This window comes from Chionomys nivalis, chromosome 26 (genome assembly GCF_950005125.1).
Source record: "Chionomys nivalis chromosome 26, mChiNiv1.1, whole genome shotgun sequence".
Lineage (NCBI taxonomy): Eukaryota > Metazoa > Chordata > Mammalia > Rodentia > Cricetidae > Chionomys > Chionomys nivalis.
The window spans coordinates 30563584-30589463 of NC_080111.1; the positions used below are offsets into that span (position 1 = coordinate 30563584).

A 25880-nucleotide genomic window follows, 5' to 3' on the forward strand; every position below is an offset into this window, starting at 1 on the left:
CCCAGGGTGCCTTGGTTTCAAACGTTCAGACATCTGCCTGCGTCTTAAGGGAGCCTCATCAAATGAGTCCTAAAGCCTATCTTTGCTAATAATAAGTTCAGAAAAATAACCGAGATGCCAAAGTGGATAGCCACATGTTTTGGTACAACTAAATATGTAATTAGTTGGAAAAAAATATTACACTTACTCATACCACTGTTTATTGTGTTTTCGGTAAAGCAACGTATCCAAGGCAACAGCATTGACATCCAGAGCTCCTGGGGAAGGCCACTGGTTGGTGAGGTGGGCAGTTAACTCTTGTCTTGATCTTAAATCATTATTCTTTAGCACAGTCCTGTGAATATTAAGATGGTGAGTGCTTTTGTCTTTATTCTCTTTTATTCCCTCAATGGCAGGGAACCTAACTGGCCCCTAAGTAATCACTTACAAATGGTATGTCTATAGACTGAGCAGAAACAGCAAGGATGCCGGAGCCTCGGACTGTTTCATCTCCCGCAGTACATGCTTTTCAGACTTTCTGTGCTGGTTAAGATAAAGTGAGGTGCTGCTAATAATTATAGGGTCCATCAGCACTTTAAACCTAAATCCAAAGCAACGGTATTCTAGACATAGACTATCAGAAGCTAGCTAAAATACAGGTTCCATGTCTAAGGATCTCCTGGCTTAATAACTCAGAGTAATAACTGAAAGCAATTTAATTCAACTAAAAAGATCAGTTAAATCAATTAAAAATAGGACTATTAAAAACTCATGCAATATATTTAAAAGAATATTTTTATTTAAAAGTTATCCTTTACTTATTTTCCCTTTTAATTTTTAAATTTTTAACTATGTCTGAATGTGTGTCTGCATGTGGTATGTACACACGAATACAGTGCCTTCTGAGTCCAGAAGAGCCTTCTGATCCCCTGGAGCTGTCTGATGAGGACGGTGGGAGCTAAACTCGGGTCCTCTCATGAGCAGCAAGTGCTGCTCCTAACTGCCCAGCCATCTCTGCAGACCCAAAATATTTTTGACAGAAATGACTACTAACAGTTTCATGAAAGTAATGAAATCAATATTAATCTGTAACACTTGCTATAATCAACGGGCAATGTTTCACCGTGCTTTTCTTGACTTGTTATAGAATTGTGACTTGACTGGAACAACTTGAAAAAGAATGGGAGTTTTGGTAAAATTTCAGTTAACACAAATCAAGTGACTATTGTCATGAGACTAATTCAACATTGGAACTGATTAAAGAGAATTTAAAAGCAATGGTCTTACTGTATCTCTAAAATTCTTACAGAACATCTTGGCCGCATGCATTCTCAAACAGGAGCCTACGATTTTTGTGTACTAAGATTCCAAGTCATCCCACCAGGGGCAGGAAGTGATGGATGCCTTCTGCTAACCTCCACAGCTCATAGTCCTGTTCTGGAGTCTAGAGAGGGGGCCGCGAGTAGCTGGCGGCACAGTCCTGCTGTAAAGATTAACTGCCAGCAGCGTCTACACAATAACCACATTTACAGTTTACTTGTTACTTGATCAAGGGTATACTTCTGATTTTACATAGTGTATAATAACTGCAGAATTTAAGAATATGTGTCGCTATATGCAGAAAGAAACATCTAATACAAACACTAGATCTTGTCTCATTAAGCTAAGAAGTCGGTGAGAATGAATCTAAGATACTTTGGGCCGCTGACACAAGTCCTTTCTGGAAAAAAACATAAAACTCATTTAAAAGGCTTTCAGGGAGTTTTCACATTGTTTACTTACTGCAAATAAAACTTTACAGAAATCCTAGGATTGTTAGAAAAAGTAGAAACAAGAATTTCTGGCCTGATAATCTACCACAATACACTGCATTATTTTGGGTTTTTCTAGTAGATTTTTCTCTATTACGTGTTTGCTCCATTGGAGGTTTCTACTGAAAACCAATGGAAAACTCAACTTAAATGTCAGGAGTGGATCTCAGGCAACCTTACCACTAAGTGTGAGAAATGCAACTGAGTATGTCTGAATAACCGGCACCGGCAGGGTTTGCTGAGGGGAAGTAACATCACAACTTCCAGTCTATAATGTAGTTTCTTTTGTAAGTGAAGCAGCCTCAGCCTCACAGAGCAGAAGTGCTGCCAGAAAGGTAACAACGCAACAACTGTCCAGAGGGAACTTCCGCCTAAACCAAACGGAGGAATTATGCTAAATTTATTTCTTTAGTGTATTGGTACACAGCGGTATAAAAATAACTTATAGGAGTTGTTCTCTGCCTCCACCATGTGGGTTGTGGGAAATGAATTAAGGAAATCAAGTTTGGCAACAAGTACCTTCACCAACTGAGCCATCTCGCTGGTCCTCAGTATTATGTTTAGACCCTTGTCTTTAGAAATCCCAAAGATACCGTTTCTATGCACAGCTGCTTGATCCTTTGAAATGAGCTACGAGACTTCAGTGTGTGAAACAGCCATAGTTTTGGTTCATGGCGTACCTGCTTCCTATGGGCAATGTGCAAATAAGAAACCCTGGCACTTGTCCTACCCCTATGGAACAGATTGATCCCTAAGAATTCCACAGGAAACTGTAGCTAGGTTTCCATTCTTAGGGACACCACAGAGCAGACAAATGAGTTGATAGATTAAAAATTCCATTCTGTATTTTAGATCTTGACCAGAATCTAATTTGACTGACAAGCAGTGGGGCCTTGATCAAGATCAGCAGAGAACTCTCCACAGCTCCTACTTTCGAGCAGCCCACCTCTCCCCAGACCTCCTTCTCCGTTCTATTCTGTGAGCATAGAGCAGCCCACCTCTCCCCAGACCTCCTGCTCCATTCTATCCTGTGAGCATCGAGCAGCCCACCTCTCCCCAGACCTCCTGCTCCGTTCTATCCTGTGAACAATGAGGAGCCCACCTCTCCCCAGACCTCCTGCTCCGTTCTATCCTGTGAACAGTGAGGAGCCCACCTCTCCCCAGACCTCCTGCTCCGTCCTATCCTGTGAACAGTGAGCAGCCCACCTCTCCCCAGACCTCCTGCTCCATTCTATCCTGTGAACAGTGAGCAGCCTACCTCTCCCCAGACCTCCTTCTCCGTTCTATCCTATAAATGTCTAGAAGTTTCCCAGCAAATTTTATTGTAGCCATGAATCAACTACAGTTGCTTCCAAACTGAACAATCCCATTATTTCCCTTAAAAATTATAGCAAATGTATAGCAAGACCTATGCAAAGTAATTCAATAGAGGTCAGTAAAAACAAGAGCATTTTTCTTATTTGTGCTCAGCCTAAAATCGATTTTACCTTAAATTACCAAAGAATCATTCATCATGTTAAATCAGTGACAAGAGATAAATATGCATTATTTCATATTTTACTGAGAACGCTAATTAGTGTTGAACCTAATTGGCTAATTTAAATGTGAAAACATTCATTGTGATGGAAATAAATTATCATTCACACTAAGGTTCTACAGAAAGGTTCAATAAAGAAAATTTTTAATAGACTAAGTAACAATAATATATTATCAGCCCCATTTGAAAACTTTTCTGTGGTTATTTATCTCTAAATTAATATAAGCTCCTTTGTCTTTGGAGTTTTAATAGGAATTATTCAGGAATTTTATCCCTCAAAATAACATAATTCAGTTTTAACGAATACAAAGATTAAAAGATTAAAGATTAAATTTTATGGTAGCCATGAATCAATTACAGCCACTTCCAAACTAAACAACCCCATTATTTCCCTAAAAGATCATAAGGAAAGAACTTCATGATATGGATTTTAAGCTAGATTAATCCCATCAAGTTTAACCAATTCTGACACATCTGATGCTAAAGCCTCAGCACCCACGTGGGGGCTCACAACCCCTGCAACTCCAGCTCCAGGGGACACAATGCCCACTTCTGGACTCTGAGGCCATATACCTATGTGGCATACACTCACACAGATACACATATATACATAATGAAAAAAATCTTTTTATAAATCCAAATTCTACCCATTCCTCAAGATCAACTTCCCTTTCTGATTCTCCCATGGAAATTCTCAGGCATCTGATGCATTCTAAGAAGGGTCATCCGCTCCTCCTTACTTTGCTCTTCTCAGATCAGAGGCCATGTTCGTGCTCATGATGACCTCATACTTGTATCTGGTGGATAAATACTATATATAAGGCTTATGATCCTTTGCATTAAAGGAGTTAACCTCTGTGGTTCCAAGTATTCATAAAAAGTTCAAAAGGTCCAAGACATGAAACAATTTTGTTTGTTTTTGTTTCTCTGAGACAGGGTTTCTCAGTGTAGCCTTGGCTGTCCTGGAACTTGCTTTGTAGACCAGGCTGGTCTCAAAAAAACAGAGATCCACCTGCCTCTGCCTCCCGAGTGCTGGGATTAAAGTGTACCACCAAGTGCCCAGCAACATGAAACAATCTTTAATGCTGATATGACAAAACACTTGCTTCATGGAAGCCCGGGTATACGTTTTAAAGGTGAACATCAAATTGCACCAGGACTGGCTATTTTTTGAATGCATCCATCCAGAAGTATTTACTAGAAACTTACTTCTAAAGGCAAAGTGTCATACATGACACTCAGAGGAGGGATTCAAGTCACAGACTGGCATATGAGTGCCACTTAATCCACACATGGACCAATTCTTGTGGTTGGATGTAGACATCTTACTTTTCCTTCCTGTGTCCTCGTGCAATGACAGCACAAGAAGGAACTTCATTACATACTGTGCCATGCTTTTGGACTTCCTGACTCTAGAACTGTGCTCTTGACAAATCACCATTTCAGGTATTCTGTTACAACGTCAGAGAATGAACTGAGACAAAACTACAGCAAACCTGTGATTTCCCGTTACTTGTCTAATGTGTCACAATTCTTAGTGTATCCAGGTGCTCTGAGACATGGCAGCCTAAAAAAAAATCTTGGGCTATAATCTTTTATGAAATTAAGGAACATATTAAAACTATAAAAACACAGAGTTTTATGCATTTAATGCAGGGCATCTCAGGAAGAGGCATAAAGTTCAAAAAAGAGAAAGTCATCAAAGACGAAGCAATTTCATCAGGAGTTACTACTACAGGAAGAAGCAGAACCATCTTCCAGATATTACTAGTTACTGCTAGTCACTGCTCGGAACCAAGGTGAGCCTGCGAAGGCACTGACAGTTTTACTTGCCTTCTATCACCAGCACCTGGAAATGGGCCTGGCTTATCACACTATTTTCAATTAATACTTACCAAATGCAAGAGATTAAAAAGGCAAACATTAAGTACAAGCAAGAGTAATGAGGATTTCTATATCTTTATCCGTGGAATGTCCTATAGAAATCAAAGAGCCCCAATCAGTAAAGTTCTTCATATACAATTCTAGCCAGTAGGTATGGAAGGAGAACAGTGAGGTAGCACCACTATGTACGCCCCAGTTAATCAATGACTCAAAGCTTTAGGTATTGTTCACCCGTGGCTCAAGTCATCAGATGACAGATGGCATGTAGTCAGGTGTCACCATCTGAACCCAGCATCCATTCTTATGATCATTAAAACAGATCATCACCGTGCTTCCCAAATATGCCATGATAGGATCTGAAATACATACTACCTATAGGATACTTACATGAACCCCCTGAGAGCAATTTTCTGCCCTGAATACATAATGCCAGGAAGGCTTTTTAGTATACATTCGTCTGGATCCTGCCTCTCACCAACTAAAGCAATAACTGGAAAGTCTCAGTCCCTGTATAATTTTTTGTCTTGTTATATTTTTTCCATTACACATAATAAAAGGTTTATATTAAAACAACTACATCAGAGACAAAGAAGAAGACAAAGGGGATACAGGAATAGGGAGAAATAGGGTGGCTGAGATAATAGAGGGGAGGGAAGGATGGTAAGAGGCAGGAATCCGACATAACAAATTCTCAAGGGAATCCAGAACAATATGTGCTTGGGGACCTGTGAGAAGTGAAACTAAGAGCAGATCCTACAGCTCTTAGCTCAGCGGGAATACGTCAGACAATCACCCACTTACCTTTAGTATTTTGGTTCTTGACCTTAATGCGAGTCATCAGTATCTCTCTACCTTTTCTATCACGGCCAAACATTTATTTACTTTCTCTTAGCCTCTTCCATCTATTTGGACACATGCTGGCTACTTACAGAGTAGATCAGGCTTAATGTCATATTTATATTCTCTCCTGGTCTCCAATCCTTCTCACATTATTTCTATACATGTGACTTGTAACAACCAGAACTCATTAATCATGATGCAAAGAATCTACTTTACAAACTATGAGAATGCCTCAAACTTTAGTGAGTCGTTTAACTCCCTGGGGAACCTGTTAAAATCAGGTTCTGGCCAAGGCTGGAGTCTGATAATCCACCCAGAGCTGATGCTAATGAAGCCGGTGACTTTGAATAAGGAGCACATAAAGTGACTTGTAAGAAATGTAAGAGAGGCAATTCTGATTCAATAAATTACACTACAGAAAAGGTATTTTTAGACAGCTGCAAAGATTTTGTTATTAATGAAGATTGAGTGATAAAAAATGCTTCTAATTTCATTGGCTGTGATTATGTGAGAAAATGTTTAGTTTTAAGAGATGTCTAGTAAAGAATGTAGGAATGAAAGGACATGACTTGCCTCAGAAACAGTTCAGAAAAGAAAAGGACCAGTCTGGGCAATGGCTAACTGGGCTCACGTCACTCTATATAAACACCTGACACTTTTTCGATGAAAACATTAATAGCTATAGACTCCAAATGATACGTTTCAAATTTAAAGTGATTTCCTGGTAAAATTCACACAACATAAAACACCTTGCCAGTTTTGGTGCCACAGTTTAGTGATATTTGACACATTCACAGGATGTGAAACCAAGTGCCGTCATCAACCACTTGTTCTTTCCTCCTCTCTTGTTGGCTGAGAGATCCTTGGGCCTAGTATGGTTGGAGGCATGGCCTTAGCTATCTTTTGTCTCTTCATTTTGAGATAAGGTCTCACTACATTGCCCAGGCTGGCCTTGAACTCACTCTGCAGAGTAGGCAAATGGATCCCCTTGTCTGAGCCTGCAAAGTACCAGGCCCTGTCCTCTCTGCTCTTGTAAACCTGAGATGAGATCTATCCATTATGCAGCAATAGTGATTTTCTCCCCAGCCCTAGAAACCATTACTGTTTGTTGTTGTTGGTGGTGGTGGTTTTGTGTTTTTTGTTTGTTTTGTTTGAGACAAGGTCTGTTTAATATTGGCTGATCAGGAACTCATAGAGATCCACCTCCTCTGTCTCCTGTGTGCTGGGATTAAAGACATTTGCATATTCTATTAATTCTTTGTCAGCTGGTAAAGATGCTGCACTCCGTGGGATTCTTCCGCAACGGATAATGATTGCTTCCTTAGTTGTACAGAAGCTTATTAGGTTTATGCGTCCCACTTGTCAAACTTAGGTCTTAAATCCTCAGCAAACAGAGTCCTAGCAGAAAATCCTTTCCTATTTCCTACACTTGTATCTTGTAGGCAGCTGCCTATGAGTCTGTCTAAAGACTAGTATTTCTGGTTTCCAGATTAGTGCTTACACCATTCGTCTTCAGAGAGGCCTCTGCTGGCAGTTGATGGGAGCAGAAGCAGAGGCCCATAGTCAAACATTAGATGGAGAGACAGCCCAAATGGAAATCTCCATGAGGTCCCTCCCCTCAGAGCTCAGGGAACCCCACAGACAGGAAGGAGGAACTGTAGGGGTCAGAGTGGTTGAGAACTCCACAAGAACACAGCCCACAGGATCAACTAAGCGGGGCTCATAGGGGCTCAGAGACTGAAGCAGCAAGGACCCAGATCTGCCCTAGGCCCTCTGTGCATATGCTATGGCTGTATAACTGGGTATTCTTGGGGGGTCTCCTAACAGTGGGAGTGGGAGTGTCTCTGACTCTTTTGCCTGTTCTTGGAATCGCCTTTCTCTTACCGGGTTGCCTCATCCAGCCTGGATATGAGGCTTTGTATCTTGTTATGTCATGTCTGGCTGATATCCCTGGAAGGCCTGCTTTTTTCTGAAGGGAAATGAAGGAGTGGATCTGGGGTGTAGGGGTGAGCTCAAGGAGGGGAAGGAGCAGAAATACAGTCAGTATGTATTGAAAACAAAACAAAAAAACCCTGTCATCCCTAAAATCACACACACACACACACCATGAAAACAGGAGGAAAATAGTAAGGCCTGTGCTACAATGCCCTGCTATTCCACTTTCTGTCTCTGTGCCTTTACTATGTTGACTCACTGTTGTTTCAACTGTAAATTATGCCCCACAGGTTCATGTTTTAGCTGTGGTCCCCAACTGGTGCCACTTTGTGAAAGGCTGTAAAATATTTAGAGAGCGAGACTCCGTGGCAGACAGACTTGAGGTTTGGTAGGCAGGCCCTCCTCGTGCTCTCTGCCTTCTGAAAGCCGCACTGTTTCCAGCTGCTTCACAGTGCCTGCAGTCACACTTTGCTGCCATGATGGAGTCCATCCTCTTAAACTACAAAATAAAACCCTCTCCCACCGAAGCTGGTGCTTCTCGGTTATTTGGACACAGCAAGGAGAAAAGTGATCAATGTTGCTCATGTAAGTGGAGTCAGTTATTTGTGAGTGACTTTTTTCACTTGGCAGGAATAACATCCTTGCTGTAGCATATCCTTCATCCCTATTGTAGCGTATCACAAATTTCTTCCCATTTTAAGCTAGATAGTATTCTATTTTATGGATAATCACATTCTGCTTCTTTTTTTTTTTGGTTTTTATTTTTTTTATTAATTAATTAATTTAATTATTAAAGATTTCTGCCTCTTCCCCGCCACCACCTCCCATTCCCTCCCCCTCCCCCAATCAAGTCTTCCTTCCTCCTCAGCCCAAAGAGCAAGCAGGTTTCTCTGCCCTGTGGGAGGTCCAAGGACCACCCACCTCCATCCAGGTCTATTAAGGTGAGCATCCAAACTACCTGGGCTCCCACAAAGCCATTACGTGCAATAGGATCAAGAACCCATTGCCATTGTTCTTCAGTTCTCAGTAGTCCTCATTGTCCATTATGCTCAGCGAGACCGGTTTTGTCCCATGCTTTTTCAGACCCCGGCCAGCTGGCCTTGGTGAGTTCCCGATAGATCATCCCCATTGCCTCAGTGTGTGGGTGCACCCCTCGCCGTCCTGAGTTCCTTGCTCGTGCTCACTCTCCTTCTGCTCCTCCTTTGGATCGTGAGACTTCAGTCCAGTGCTCCAATGTTGGTCTCTGTCTCCTTTCATCGCCTGATGAAGGTTAATATTCAGGGGGATGCTTATATGTTTTTCTTTGGGTTCACCTTCTTATTTAGCTTCTCTAGAGTCACGAATTATAGTCTCAATGTCATTTATTATGGCTAGAAACCAAATATGAGTGAGTACATCCCATGTTCCTCTTTTTGGGTCTGGCTTACCTCACTCAGGATAGTGTTTTCAATTTCCGTCCATTTGTATGCAAAATTCAAGAAGTCATTGTTTTTTACTGCTGAGTAGTACTCTAATATGTATATATTCCATACTTTCTTCATCCATTCTTCCATTGAAGGACATCTAGGTTGTTTCCAGGTTCTGGCTATTACAAACAATGCTGCTATGAACATAGTTGAGCATATACTTTTGTTGTATGTTTGGGCATCTCTTGGGTATATTCCCAATAGTGGTATTGCTGGGTCGAGAGGTAGGTTGAACCCGACTTTCCTGAGAAACCGCCACACTGCTTTCCAAAGTGGTTGCACAAGTTTGCATTCCCACCAGCAATGGATGAGAGTGCCCCTTTCTCCACAACCTCTCCAGCAGAGGCTATCATTGGTGTTTTTGATTTTAGCCATTCTGACCGGTGTAAGATGGTATCTTAATGTTGTCTTGATTTGCATTTCCCTGATTGCTAAGGAAGTTGAGCATGATCTTAAGTGTCTTTTGGCCATTTGAACTTCTTCTGTTGAAAAGTCTCTGTTCAGCTCAGTGCCCCACTTTATAATTGGATTGATTAACCTTTTGCGGTCTAATTTCTTGAGTTCTTTGTATATTTTGGATATCAGACCTTTGTCAGTTGCGGGGTTGGTGAAGATCTTCTCCCAGTCAGTGGGTTGCCTTTCTGTCTTAGTGACAGTGTTCTTTGTTTTACAGAAGCTTCTCAGTCTCAGGAGGTCCCATTTATTTAATGATGTCCTTAGTGTTTGTGCTGCTGGGGTTATACGTAGGAAGTGTTCTCCTGTGCCCATGTGTTGTAGAGTACTTCCCACTTTCTCTTCTATCAGGTTCAGTGTGTTTGGACTGATATTGAGGTCTTTAATCCATTTGGACTTGAGTTTTGTGCATGGTGATATATATGGATCTATTTTCATTCTTCTACAGATTGACTTCCAGTTTTGCCAGCACAATTCTCTTTTTTCCATTGTATACTTTTAGCTCCTTTATCGAAAATCAGGTGTTCTGCTTCTTTTTGCTAGAGGAGACACTTCATGTTATCTTTAAAAATCTCACAGACGGCATGTCTTCGACCGGCCCTTGAGAATGTATATGCTGGGTACAATGCTAACTGGCTTTATGTGTTGCTCAGAACGGCAGTGAATTCTCAAACTATTGTTATATAACTATTGTTTTGTCTTCAATTCTGTTCATTTTTTCTACACAAATTCTGATGCTCTAACAATTAATGTATAGCTATATGAGCTTTTATTAATGTCTTTCAAAGTCATAATTCTGCAGCTTTAAACTATTTCCTCTGACTCTCATGTAACTATAGCTGTTCTCTTAATTACTACCCTTCCCCTCTTTGTCTTTGAGCCTACAGTCTCTTGTAGACTTGTTCATCTGGACTAGATGATTCCTTCTCCTATGCTTCCAATCTGTTTCTTAGAGAGTCTAACTCCTAATACATAGAGATTCAGATAGATTTAGTGTTTGCTTTCATGACTGTCAGCTATTTTCCCTCATTTACTGGCATTCCTGTTTTCTTGCATGTTTTTGTAACATAATGTTTTAATTTATTTCCTCTCACGTATACTCTATATTTTCTTTGGTTACTATAAGATTACATTTAACATTTTAAGGTTATAATGCTCTGATTTGAATTTATATCAACATAACTTCATTAAAATAAAATAACTCTTCTCCTTTAGGTCTGTTCTCTCCAGTTATCAATACTACAAATGACATGTTTAAATATTTTTTTGCCCACAACTAGAACCTGATTCTTTTAAATTCTTTAAATCTTGCAAATTATGTGAAAATAAAATACAGTGTTATAAGCTGAAAATAATAATAGAAGAATATACATTTTAATGGTATATATCCTGTGAAGAAGCAATGGAGTACTATTCATATCATATGGTTATCTTTGAAAATTTAGTATGCTACTGGATTTCCCAACAATATTCAAAAGAAGTAATACAACATGGTTTACCTTTCTAGTCTGACTGCACTTTTTTTCTGCTTTGTGTGCGTGTTTATGTCTATGTGTGTACATCTGTATCTGCACACACGTGTATACAGGTTATATACACACATATATACGTGTATAGGTTACCAGACAACTGTTGGTACTGCTTTCTGGGCACCCTCCACCACTTTTATTTTTCAAACAGCATCTACGTCTAGCCTGGAGCTTGCCAAGCAGGGTGGAGGGCTGGCCAGCGAGCCCTGGGGACTGGCTTGTCTTGCCTTCCCTTTCCAGTGCTGGGATGACAAGTGTGTGTCACAGGACCTGGCTTCTTCACATAGGTTATGGGATCAAACTCAGGTCAGAACTTTACCAACAGAGCCATCTCCTTAGTCCTCGCTGCATTTTCTTAGTTTCTGTTCTAATATGGACAATGAAGTATGCAACTGTGTTAATATAACATGATTCTAAGTTAAACTTTATTAACAAGTATCATCTGCTAAATTATAGATGACCAAATGATTATGACAGGTCACAACATCCATTTTTAAGTAGACCATGATGACATCATCACTCGCTCTTGCTGGTATCTACACCACTCATCCTCAACTGTGAACCAGGAGGTACAGCATCACTGATTTGTTTTGCTAGCTGATAGATGTCACCATCAATATTGACTGTGATTCACAGCTATGTGGTTGGTTCTTGAATTACCTCAACAATGAGTGATTCTTTCTTATATTGTTTAGACTCTTTAGTTCCTTCCCTCACAAGACCACACAGAACATTTACCATTACTAAAATTTTCAAGTCATTAACGGAAAAAATGCATCCAGGGTTGTTAAGAATTTTTCATATTTATTGGTGTTGAATAGGACGAGGTTTTCAGATTTTACACATTGTTTTATGGATCTCTATTTCTGAGGTTTGCAGTACATGTTTTACTGCAAATCTTCTACCCAAGGGTCTAAATCCATGGCTGTTAACAAACTATTCTATTATATATGATACTCTTTAAATAATGATGGAACTGATGATGTCAATCTCCTACATTACTATCTTGCAAACTTCTTGTAAGAAAAGATCATGTGTTCTTAGCTTCTATTAAATGAGAGATCCCAAAAGCAAACACATAAATAAGTGACTACTAACTAGAGCTAAATTCATTTCCCCCACTATAAAAAAATCTGATGTATATTAATCTAAAGTATAAGTAATATTTTATTGGATGAGTTCAATGCATGAACTGGAGTTAAAAATTACTGAAGTAAAAAAAAATCAGTCTGAACCACATATCTTAAAACCATGAAAATCAAATTGTAGTATCTACAATGAAGAAATATGACTAAAATTTTCAGATTTAAAAATTAGTTTTAATTTTAAAATTTAAAAATTTTAAAACTTTATTAATTGTGAACTCAACTTTTAAAATGTGCTCCTTTTTCAGTGTGATGTAAGATACTCAGCATTTTATCAAATATATGAAGGAGAAAAAGGATTACATTTACAGGTGACTCCTGTAGATTAGTAATTACACAGGATGTATACATACCATGTATAATGATTTTGATCATTCATCCAACTGGCATTTAAAAGTTATACCTCTAAAGTTCATATCTTGAAACTCAAAAGCAAAGCAGAAAAAATAATAATCGAAGTGCTCCTGCTAGTACTATGTCTGTCAGCATTAACATTTCTCTTCATGTCTTGGTTGTCTGACATAGGGTATCAAGAAGATTCATTCTGTACTCAAGTTCCTAACTCTCCTGTTCCCACTTCCTAAGTACTAATTACCCATGTGCGCCACCATGAATTCATGAATTTAGACTAAGCTTACTGTGGGTGAGGGCTAGCTATTTTATATGAAGACAATCCTGAATTGTAAAAACCATGCATCACTAATTTTCAGTGTTACCAGAAATACAAAATGTTCATGTCTAATGAGTGGTCCAAAACACAATGAAAGAATAGTAGTAATTTAGATTACATTTATTAAGAAATGTTGCTGGACAGTGGTGGTGCATGCATTTAAGCCAAGAACTCAGGAGGCAGAGGCAGGCAGATCTCTGTGAGTTCAAGGACAGCCTGGTCTACAGAGATAGTTCCAGCATAGTCAGGGCTACACAGAGTAACCCCATCTCCGGGCAAGGGGGGAACAAAACAAAACAACAACAACAAAAACAAACAAGTGAGTAGAAAAGAATTCAAATCATCAGGAAAAGTTTACAACCCATGCAGGAACAAGCATTGCACGTCTTTTATTCTATTGCTCAATATTCCTCTTCTAATTTTACACTGATGCAGTTAAATGTTTGTCTTCTCAGAAGAACAAGGAACTCCAGTTCCAGCTCTGCCGCAGGCTTCACAAGGATGATAAAGGTCGTCAACAATAAGGGGAGACATTTTCTTTCTCCCGATAGCTGCAGAAGTGCTCACACTCCTCGGCGTCTTAAATCTAATCTGCAGTAGCTGATTAATTTCATCGTTAATACTTAGCATTATTAACCATTAATTATTGATTAACTAATTTAACAATTAATACAAATTATTTGCATTAATTAAGTAGTAAAATGAGAATATTCATATAGGAATTATCTCCATCTCCTGCTCATTTTCCTTTAAAGTAGTTTTATGCAAAGGAATCTCGTGAGTCAGCTTAAAACAATCTGGAGCTTACAGCTCTGTTACTTCAAGGTAAATGTTTAACTTCTAACTTCAAGAGAATAGTTCAATTTTTAGCAATAAACACATTTTAAAATATTAATTTTATTGAATCTCTATGGATGGTTAGTCTGCATGATGTCTTTGTACCACATCTGTGCCTGGTACCCATGGAGGCCAAAAAAGGACATCAGATCACCTGAAACTGGGATTACAGATGGTTGTGAGCCACCATGTAGGTGCTGGGAATTGAACCTGGGTCCCCTGGAAGAGCAGCCAATGCTCTTAACCACTGAGCCACCTCTACACCCTTGGACATAACTTTTTATTTGTTCCTTTATTAATATTATTTTGGTTAAAATCTTTTTTAAAGGTATTAGGAATAACTGTAAAGTTCCTTTACAAAATCAAAACGATCTATAACACAGTTTTTTTTACTATACTATTAACAGAGGTGAATTATTTTTGCATATAAAAAAGGGGAGTCTTCATTTTAATTATCAAAAGTAAAATAAACTTATAAAACTTAATTTTTCAATTGAAATATTTTAATAAAGTAAAATTAACCTTTATTTTATTTATATTTAATGTTTAAGGACACAGTCTTGACCCTTCTCAGCCTCTCTGTGCTGAGAAAAGAGGCTCATGCTATGAGTCTAGCTCACAAACACTGGTGAAAATATTTAGATGAGCTCAGAGTATTACTTTTATTTTAAATCTTAACCTTTTATTTTTTAAAAATATTTATTCATTTATTTGTTATGTATATGCTGTCTGTGTGTATGTCTGCAGGCCAGAAGAGGGCACCAGACCTCATTACAGATGATTGTAAGCCACCATATGGTTGCTGGGAATTGAACTCAGGACCTTTGGAAGAGCAGGCAATGCTCTTAACCACTGAGCCATCTCTCCAGCCCTAGGAGTATTACTTTTAAAAAGCATAATTACCTTCTTAATCATTTCATTATAAAGGAAAATCCAGCCATCTCTATTATTTTGTCTTGCTATTTCCATTCATCTTAACAGAAGCTCATGCATGTGCAATGTGCTAACCTGCCCTCAACTGACGCACGAGGAGCCTCCTACATGAGGAGGAACAGGAACAATGAGGAGACACAACCATTCCTATCAAGACACACATGCCTAGAAAACACTGGTTTTTGTTTACTTACAAAAGCATCTCCTGCCTGGTGAGGTGGAGCACACTTTCCCTCAGCACTCATCAGGCGGACGGAGGAGGATGGATTTCTGTGAGTTCATGAGCCTGCTCTACCTACTGAATTCCAGCACAGCCAAGACTCACTGCTGACAGTAAAACTCCATCTCAGAAAACCAATGGGTAAGTAAGTAAATAAATAAGCAAGTAGGTAAAATAAAGAGTCACCTAACCTGTTTAGTTGGCCTCATAATACCTTTTACCGTATCTTATGTATGAACTATAAAGGGGAATAGCAGCAGTGGCACAAAAGACAGAACATTTCACATTTCAGAATATTTGTCCAATTCATTAAAATTTATAGCATTGACAAAGAGTCAAAAGACTTCACTTACTTTTGGGTTTTGTTTTGTTTTGTTTTTCGAGACAGGGTTTCTCTGTAGCTTTGGAGCCTGTCCTGGAACTAGCTCTTGTAGATCAGGCTGAACTTGAACTCAGAGATCTGTCTGCCTCTGCCTCCTGAGTGCTAGGATTAAAGGTGTACACCACTGCCTGGCAGATATTACACCCTTAAGGCGAAAGTAACTTCTGTTAGATTTTGGGGGGGGGGGGAAGACAAGTTTATCAAAGCAAACGCAAAGGAACACTACAGTACAATAAAAATCCCTGGCCTGCATTTGTAATCCGCATCAATCTCATGTGAGACAAACTGAGAAACTGCTCCAAGTTAAAGTGACTGAAAAAAAATGGAACCAAATAGAAAACACGGACTTGAATTGGATTTGGTCACAGGGAAACAGAAGCGCACCGAGGGACGCTTTCAGAATATTCAATGAAACGCAAATACGAGTGATGGAGGTTAGAATACCTAGTCAATCTGACCTGTTAAAACTGATTCACGAACTTTGGCTATCTACAAGAATGTCTTTATTCTTAGTAAACTTCAGACACACAGAAGCAGAAGGCATGATAATGTTTACAGCATTTACATGGTTAAAAATTGCATGCATGTGTGAGGAGAAGGAGAATTAAAGACAAAATGTTAAAATCTGGTAAATCCTGCAAAGTAAGTATGTAAATTCTGTGTACTAGTTCTTATAATTTTTCTGAAAGTCTAATGTTTAAAATTTATCCTTTAAGGGGGTACCACTGGCTCCTCAGCTTTTCTCATAGGCGCACCAGCAATTGGATACAGCAAGGGCAGGGCTGCTGCTCCCTCCATCCATCCCCTTTCTGCCCTGGGTGTGGAGTTCCTGCCAGAGGCTTGGGTTGCTGGATACTGCCTTTTGCCCTGGCGGCCATGAGCACAGGGGTGGGTGCTTTTTCTCTTGGAAGAAGGTTTTAGCACAGGTTTTCTTGTTCTCACTTCCAACTCTCCTTCTTCCCTTCCCCACCTATTGGCATGATGGCTCTCCGGATTATTTGCAGGTGCTTTTCTGGATTACTGCTGGGGCCACCGGAGCCAAGCCAGGTTCAGATGAGAAGGAGCTGATCCTGCTGCTATGGAAAGTCCTAGATTTGGCCAACAAGAAGGTGGGACAGTTGCACAAAGTACTAGTTAGACTGGATCAGCAAAGAAGAAACCAAAACAGATGCTGAAAACCTGTCTTTCATGCCACAGCTGGACCAAGCCTTCAGGACAGTTTAACCATCAGTGAGCAATGAACTGAACACTGGGGTAGGCATTTCCTTCTGTCTGTGTACTGATGGGCAGCTTCATGTCAGGGGAATCTTGCATCCCGAGGCTTCCCAGAAGAATGCATTACTACTACCTGAATGCTTCTATTCCTTTTTTTTATCTTCAAAGAGAATTCAAGAAATACTGCCTTGGCTCACCTCATATCGACAAGCTGGACCTAGCAGCGATGGCGGAAAGCCTAAACTTTGAGTAGAACGACCCTGTCTCCTGATATGGAGCATCTCAAGTTGAAGATATGGGGAACATAATTTTAGCGATGATCTCAGAGCCTTACAATCACAGATTTTCAGATCCAGAGGGAGTAAGCTACAATCTGAAAGTGGTACATGCAAGATGGAGCTCACTGCTGACAACACAGTAGGTCGTGAGGGCTTGAGGTTTGCCCTGGCAGTCTTTTGATTAAGACCTTGTAAGGTTCTTCAAAGGACTAAATATCGCCAAGGGAGGTGCAGCACTCTGCATGCTCAGGAGTGGAGCGATGGAGAAGCTCTGGTTAGGTCTGTAAGTGAGGAGCACAGAGATCTAGTTCTACAGAGGCACAAACATCACAGAGGGAACCATGGGAACCGGTACATCGAGGTTTACAAAGCAATGGGTGAAGATTTTCTTAAAATTTCTGGAGGGACATCCAGTGAGGTAGCCTAGTACCTCTCCAAGGAAAATCAAGTCATCACCTGCATGCTCCCTTTCACAGCCACAGCTGAAAGGGTGGTAGCCTTCCAAGGACAGCACTGTCCCATCACCGGGGGAAAGGAAGGCATCTTTGTTACCCATCCTGATGGGAGAATGACAGGAGATGCTTCTGTGCTCTTTGCTTGTAAGGAATACACTCAGAATACCCTGCGGAAGCATAATTACTTGCTGGTAAAAGATACATGGAGCTTTTTAGAAGTACGACCGCCGAAGTGCAGCAGGAGCTGAATGGGTTCTCCTCAGCCCCTCTGATTCCACTTCTAAGCCCTCCCATTATCCCGGTACTACCTCAGCAATGTGTGCTCCCCACAAACGTAAGAGACTATATGTGTGAGGACTTCCCTATCCTGCCACAGTAGAGGGCATTCTGGACAATGCATGGGGTTCCCATGGTATTGAATACCCGGGCTGCCCATCAGGAGATGCCTTTACCCAGATGAAGTCTGCAGACAGAGCATTCATGGCTGCATAGAAGTATCATTTGAAAAAAAAAAAAAAACCATGAAGGAGAGATATGTGGCAGTCTTTCAGTGTTCAGCTGAGGAGATATACTCTGTGCAAATGGGGGGCACTTTAAATTGAAATGGTTTATCCCCACTGCCATGAAAGTCACATGCCTGTCTCCTCCTGCACAATCCTATCTCCTGCAGCCGTGATTCCTACCGAAGCTGCCGTTTATCAGCCATCTCTGCTCTTCAGTCCCCGGGCCCTGCAGCCCTCCACCGCACACTGCCCAGCAGGTCCCCAGGCACTTCAGCCCTCCACCACACACTGCCCAGCGGGCACTGCAGCTCTCCACCGCTTACTGCCCAGTGGGCACTCAGCTCTGCTCTTCAGTCCCCAGGCACTTCAGCCCTCCACCGCACACTGCCCAGCAGAGTCCCAGGCACTGCAGTCCTCCACCACACACTGCCCAGCGGGCACTCAGCTCTTCATGAACTACTCAGCCAGGTAAGGCTCTACAGGAAGTGACAGCAGGGACAGAGACAAAGGACTCCTTTGACAACCAGAGTGTGTGCTCACAAAAGAATATCGTCTCCCTCACTGAAGGTTAGCATGGCCAGCCACAGCTTCTGCTCACATCTCTGACTAAGAGGTTGTTTTAAGGCAGACTCGAGAAGTTTACTACTTATTTGTGGTATGTGACTAGCATGATCTTAAGGTCGCCCCTGAGTTCAGCTCTCCCCCTTCCACCTCCTGTTAACTGGACTGCAAGGGGTAGCTTTGTTCCTTATGATCAGGTGGTAACAACATGGAGATGAATCACAAAGCAGAATGATTCATAATGGGAATGATTATATTTCTATTAAGGTTGAATGTCCCCCAAATATAAATATACTTGCTTTAAACTAAAAAAATATCCTTTAAGAGTAAAATCTATTATGTGGAGAATTTTCACTATAAAAATTAACATAATTTTGACAAAATGGTAGCTTTGAGCAGTGACAGGTGAAGGAGCTCATACCAGAAGGCAGCTCCACACACCATAGCTGTGCTCATCTAAAAACTGCCTGCTGCAAAATTCTTCCAGAGGAGACCATATTAAATGTGCACAGTGATGCCATGGCAGAGCCTGCCTTCAGTTCCATCCATCAGGACTGCATTTGAGTAATACTGGTCTAAGGTACAATGTTTGCAGTCAATCAGTAACTAATTCAGCTCCACGAGTGCTTCAGGGCTGAGGTTGTGCGTCAGTAAGCTTGATGCCCAGCCTGCAGAGACAGAGACTTAAGTAGAAATCATGCATTTTTAGTGCGTACTACACAGAACAACTGAAGGTGATTTTAATTTTCACCTTGTGTTTTCTAATTTCCCCACAGTGAAAACAGATGACTTTTCTAGTAAGGAACAAAACCACTTTCTTACAAAGAGCGAGAAGATCTGAGCGGCAAGTAGATGTCTGGAATTAGATTGTAGAGCAGAGTACACTCCATGCTCATGTCTATGTATCGCCATTCTTAGGAAAGAACCTCACTTACAGCTGATCTTGAAGCTCCACGATGATATATTCTAACTGTTCCTTCTCCAACTTGTGGGCCAGATCAGAATCTTCAATCCTCTGAAGCAGCACTTTATTCTGAGAGACAGATTCAGAAAGCTGGTTCTCACGAAGCCGTAAGAGTTCTTCAAGATAACCCTGGAAACACAGTAGCACAAGGGTAAGGTCAACTGTAGAAATTCTAAGACATCTTAAGATCAAGGATGAACACCGTCAGCAGTATGTCCATCTATTTCATAACGAAACATCTCAAAATACTACTGATGAATGATTTTAATTGAACATGGAAGCTTAATATGCACTCTGCATTTTTGACTGTTATTTGGGGAAATGGAATGGGAAGTGGGGTCTAGTATATAGTCTCAGATGACCTTGAACTTCACCTCCTGCCCTCACCTCTCCCTTTCAGAGTGAAAGGGTTACTTAATGCACAGGACTTAAATAGGACTTTGTGATGATAAACACAGGTTTTCTAAGTCCACAAATATCAATACTCTAAATTATACTTTGTATATACAAGGAACCAACTCCAGATCCCACTCATTAGAAACAGATGGCAGATGATCACTTCAAAGCAATAACTGATGTTCTCCTGGACTGCTGGGCACTATATATTTGATATTTACAGAAGTTAATAAGTAAATTAAGTAGTAGGTGCAAGGCATGTTCCACAACTAACTATACTACTAACAAATTGGTGTAAACCCAAGAGTATGAAAACACTCTTTCATTTCTGGGTATGCATGCCCACGCTTTCTGCTCCATTTGGGATCTGCTTCCTTGTCCTGCATCTTCTCCTGATGGACTCCAAGGCTAACTGCTTTACACTACCAGGGGCTTGTTCGTTGGAAATATTAATTTTGGGACCAGAAACAACTTCTTCCTTCGATATCAAAGACCAACGTTGGTTTTTGCTACTTCCTTCTTTCAACCTTTTATAAACTTCCTCCTACAAATGAAATTATTAATGACTAGCAAAAACAAAGGTCTGTGTTAGCTGGCACAGTGTGACTGGGTGATGAAGGAGTTACCTGTTTAACCCTTTTTCTACGGAGGCCACAAAACATTCACGACTAAAGGATAACTTTACAAGTGTCTTCTAGCTTCATTTCTTTAGGCATGCCCAAAACATAGGCACTGCTGAACCAAGACTTTCTTCTCACACATTGGGTAGAGACCTCACTGACAGATATTTTCAAGACTAGTTCAAGGCTCTGTGTAAACACTTTAGAAATGCAGACTAAAACAGAAGAAGCAAACATAAGCAAAGAAAAGTTACTTTAAAAATGTTCATGTCTTTTACTACTGAGAAATGAAGATATTTGCCTTCCTTCCCACATTGTCTTTTATTTGTTTGTTTATTTTTATGAGTGTGTGGGAGTTTTGCCTCTACGAATGTTTATCCACCATGTGCATGCCTGTTACCTATTTCCGTGGAACTGGAGTTGGCGCATTTGGCCGGTCTTGTAGGTGTTTGGAATTGAACCCAGAGGTACTCTGGAAGAGCAGGACTCTAACCACTGAGCAATCTTCCCAGGCCCCTTTCACCTTGACTTGTTTACTGTTTTTATTGAGCTATATATTTTTATCCACTTCCCTCCTGTCTTTTCTTCTTTCCTTCCATCCTATCCCATAATTCCCACACTTCCAATTTACTCAGGCTATCTTGTCTTTTTCTACTTCCCATGTAGATTAGATCCATATGTGTCTCTCTTAGGGTCTTCTTTGTTGTCTAAGTTCTCTGTGATGGTGAATTGTAGGCTGGTTTTTCTTTGCTTTATGTCTAAAAGCCACTTATGAGTAAGTACATCTTATATCTGTCTTTCTGGGTCTGGGTTACCTCACTCAATATGATGCTTTCTAGATCCAGCTGTTTGCCCACAAATTTCAAGATGTCATTTTTTCTGCTGTGTAGTCCTCCACTGTGTAAATGTACCACATTTTTTTCTTTATCCATTCTTCGGTTGAGGGGCATTTAGGTTGTTTCCCGGTTCTGGCTATGACAAACAATGCTGCTATGAACATAGTTGAACACATTTCCTTCTGGTATGATTGAGCATCCTTTGCGTATATACCCCAAAGTGGTATTGCTGGGTCTTGATGTACATTGTTTCCTAATTTTCTGAGAAATCACCATACTGATATCCAAAGGGGCTGTACCAGTTTGCATTCCCACCAGCAATGGAAGAGTGTTCCCTTTACCCCACATCCTCTCCAGCATAAGATGTCATCAGTGTTTTTGATCTTGGCCATTCTTACAGGTGTAAGATGGAATCTCAGAGTTTTGATTTACATTTTTCTTATGGCTAAGGATGTTGAGCATTTCCTTAAGTGTCTTTCAGCCATTTTAGATTCATCTGTTCAGAGTTCTCTGTTTAGGCCAGTATCCCATTTTTTAAATTAGATTATTTGTTCTTTTGATGACCAACTTCTTGAGTTCTTTGTATATTTTGGAGATCAGTCCTCTGTTCAATGTGAGGTTGGTGAAGATCTTTTCCCATTCTGTAGTCTGCCATTTTGTCTTGTTTACTTGCTTTATAGAAGCTTCTGAGTTTCAGGAGGTCCTATTTACTAATTGTTTCTCTCAGTATCTGTGCTACTGGGGTTCTATTTAGGAAGTGGTCTCCTGTGCCAACGTGTTCAAGTGTACTTCCCACTTTCTCTTCTGTAAGGCTGTCTTTAATGTTCTGGAGTTTTCAGGAGTTCTGGACCAGGGACACCAAATTCTCCTTAAAATCACTAGTTCCATGATCTTGGCACCATTTTCAAGCTCATCAGATAAAGTTTCTGAGTTTGGCTGGACCAGATTTTTGCTCTTCTTAAAGAAATGCCTGCTTAGTACGTAATTCTGCCACATACTCAGTGTCTTAGGGTTTTCTAACACTGTGAAGGGACACCATGACCGTGGCAGCTCTCAGAAAGAAAGCACTTAATTGGGGTGACTTATAGTTTCAGACCATTATTATCGCAGTGGAAGCATGGCGGCTGATGGTGCTGGAGCTGAGACCGCTACATCTCGCGGGCAACAGGAAACTAACTGTGACACTGAGGAAGCCTAAATAAAAGACCTCAAAAAGCCCTCCCCCACAGTGACACACTTCTTTCAGTGAGGCCATACCTACTCCAAGAAAGCCACACCCCCTAATAGTGCTATTCTCTGTGAGATTTTGGGGCCAATTACATTCAAGCTACCAGTCAGTATCTTTGCAGTTTCAATATTCAGTCGCACACTCCTGCATCCCCGCAGCTCCAGTATTTATTGCACACTCCTGCATCCCTGCAGCTCCAGTATTCGCTGTACAATCCTGTATCTGTAGCTCTAGCATTTGCTGCACACTCCTGCATCCCCGCAGTTCCACTATTCTCTGCACACTCCTGCATCCCTGCAGCTCCAGTATTCGCTGCACCCTCCTGCATCTCTGCAGCTCTAGCATTTGTTGCACACTTCTGCATCCCCGCAGCTCCAGTATTCTCTGCACACTCCTGCATCCCCGCAGCTCCGGTATTCACTGCACACTCCTGCATCCCCGCAGCTCCAGTATTCATTGCACACTCCTGCATCCCTGCAGCTCCAGTATTCTCTGCACACCCCTGCATCCCTGCAGCTCCAGTATTCTCTGCACACTCCTGCATCCCTGAAGCTCCAGTATTCGCTGTACAATCCTGTATCTTCAGCTCCAGTATTCACTGCACACTCCTGCATCTCTGCAGTTTCCTTTCTGGGAAAGCTGTGATTCCTCTTCACTAAGAGGATAAATCTCCTGACACTTACCTTCAGGAAGCAGGATGTTTCAGAAAATTTTAAAATTGTCTGCAAAACAGCTGCCCCCAAAGGTTTTCAAAACATCCTTTCATGATGGGAAGAAACTTCTCTGTGCATTTATGAATCTGGATGTACCTAAAGTCTGGATGCCTCTCACTTCGTTGCAATAAAGCTGTTCAACAGCGTGAACGACTTCAAGTAGGAAGTTTTATGACGTGGCGCAAAGAACTGGACCAGCCAAGGCACGGGCTCCACACACATCTTGCTCTACCTCACAGTTCTCAAGTGAGAAACACTGAACAGTCACACTCTGCCACCACGAGGCTAGGTTTTCTCCGACCAAATAAAATTCTGCTTTTTTTCCTTTAGGTAAGTCTCCACAAGCACATCGCCTTCAAGGGTCAGTTCTAACGTGTGACACTGGTAAGCCAGCCATTCCTGCGTTTAAATTCTCCTCAGTGTTGTTAATTCATTTGCTGTTCTCTGCTAGATTATTGTTCCTGTAGTCAAGGTTAAACCTCGAAGGTTCTTAAGCTCTCAGTGAGGTGTCATTTGATTTTCAAGACGGGGTTTCTCTGTGTAGCCCCGGCTGTCCTGGAACTCAGAGATCTGCCTGTCTCTGCCTCCTGAGTGCTGGGATTAAGGGTGTGCACCATTATTCCAGGCTCATCTCTGAGTTTAGTTGTCTTCTGGCTACAGGACTTAGAAACCATAGAATAAAAGCTTCTTCTGGCAGCTTGGATCTCCCTCCCTGCCTCTGTCCCTGACGCATGCTGTGGTCCTCCAGGTCTTCGATTTATTTTTTATTCATGTGTCTATAGATGTATCTGAGTCAGTTTATGGGTACCACTGTGCATGAAGGTTCCCCACAGGGGCCAGGAGACATTGGATCCCCTGGATCTGGAGTTAAGGGTGGCTGTGAGCTACCTGATTGGGTACTAGCAACTGGACCTGGATCTTCTCAAGAGCAGCAGGAACTCTTGACCACTGAACCATCTCTCTAGTGCTGAAGCTACTTTAGAAAAACTTTAATTTTTATTATGTTTATTGATGAGTGTTTTGACTGCATCACATGTGTATGTTCTGTGTGCATGCCTGGTGCCCATGGAGGCTAGAAGGGGGCTTCAGATCCCCGGAACTGAAGTTACAGATGGCTGTGAGTTGCCATGTGGGTGCTGGGAATTAATTGTTTAATTCCTCTGTGAGAGCAGTAGGTACTCAAAACACTGAGAAATCTCCCCAGTGCCTAAAACTATTGTTTTCTCAATTTGAGAACTCTTATACACAATTTAAGGCAAATCTTGCTTTAAAATTTCCAAGTCTTGTTAACAGTGGCAGGTACAAATGTCCCAGCTTTGAAATATAGATCTATTAGAAAACTGATTCTATGTGATCAGTTTTCAAAATCACATAGACATTAACATTTTAGCCTAACAGCAGGAGGCAGTATAAATCTTTCACAGGACGACAGGCTAATTGCTATGAACTACCGAGTGTCATATTCCAGTTTTACCACTCACCACAGTACACACTCTCAATTGTGACAAACTGCTTCCTTTCTTTTAGCTTCATCGTACCTGTTAAAAGGGCTAGTATTACTTGCCCCTGAAGATTGTTTTCTACTTGCCCCTGAAGATTGTTTTCCATAGTAAATTTCATATATCCACTTCATAATCGAATCTCAATGATTGAAAGTAATTTTATAAGAAATCTTTCTTTTTGTATGTTTTAATACAAACTATATACAGATATTTTCAAGCATTAGTAATTAAAAAATACATTATTATCTCAATAAATTACCACTACAGTAGGAGCCAATATAATTATCTACAATCTGCAGGAAGGGCAGTATATTGAGATATGTGTTTATTATCTCCTTTTCTCTCTGGCTTTTATCACAAATATTGTCTTAACATATTGCTTAGTTTCCCTGAGTTTTGTCTACATGTACTCTTTTGAAACATCCTTTCTCATCTACATTGATGAGTTTAGCCAAACAGCCCATTGACTTTCAATACTGTATATTATTTCATTGTATATTACAGCTTAATCCCTGTCCAGTCAATGGCCATTAGAATTATTTCAGAATTTTCTTGATAGTAACAATAATGCTATGAACACACTTATATGTTTCTTGGACCACACATCCCACTGTTCTAAGAAACAGAACTGCTGGGGCATAGGGTCAGAGGTTTAATTGTTCTTACTATGTTTTTATATTTTATACTGATCATATTCCTACCATGGGTAATACTTCTATGGGTTCACACAGATATCAGTGGTATACTAGATTCACTTAGTCCACTGGAGAATATCTCAGCTCTGTCTGGTATTAGAGACAGTCACTATACAGTAGGCAGCACCGTTGTTAACAAGAGAGTATCTCAGCTCTGTCTGGTATTAGAGACAGTCACTGTACAGTAGGCAGGATGTTGTTAACAAGAGAGTATCTCAGCTCTGTCTGGTATTAGAGACAGTCACTGTATAGTAGGCAGCACCGTTGTTAACAAGAGAGTATCTCAGCTCTGT

At 40.8% G+C, this 25880-nt stretch overlaps 1 protein-coding gene and 1 pseudogene across 3 annotated transcripts in view; one reads left to right on the forward strand and one right to left on the reverse strand.

The window, feature by feature from the left end:
* Window positions 1-25880, reverse strand: part of Rundc3b (RUN domain containing 3B) — a 159759-nt gene that overhangs the window by 18218 nt on the left and 115661 nt on the right. For 2 of the 3 annotated variants that reach the window (XM_057758775.1, XM_057758774.1), the window contains 2 exons: window positions 19569-19726; window positions 188-334 (listed from right to left, as the gene is read on the reverse strand). In XM_057758775.1, coding sequence (XP_057614758.1) covers window positions 188-334; window positions 19569-19726 — 305 coding nt within the window. The remainder of the gene's footprint in view (window positions 1-187; window positions 335-19568; window positions 19727-25880) is intronic. The other variant, XM_057758776.1, reaches the window with a different exon arrangement.
* On the forward strand, window positions 16237-18544 carry LOC130866724 (epithelial splicing regulatory protein 1-like; annotated as a pseudogene).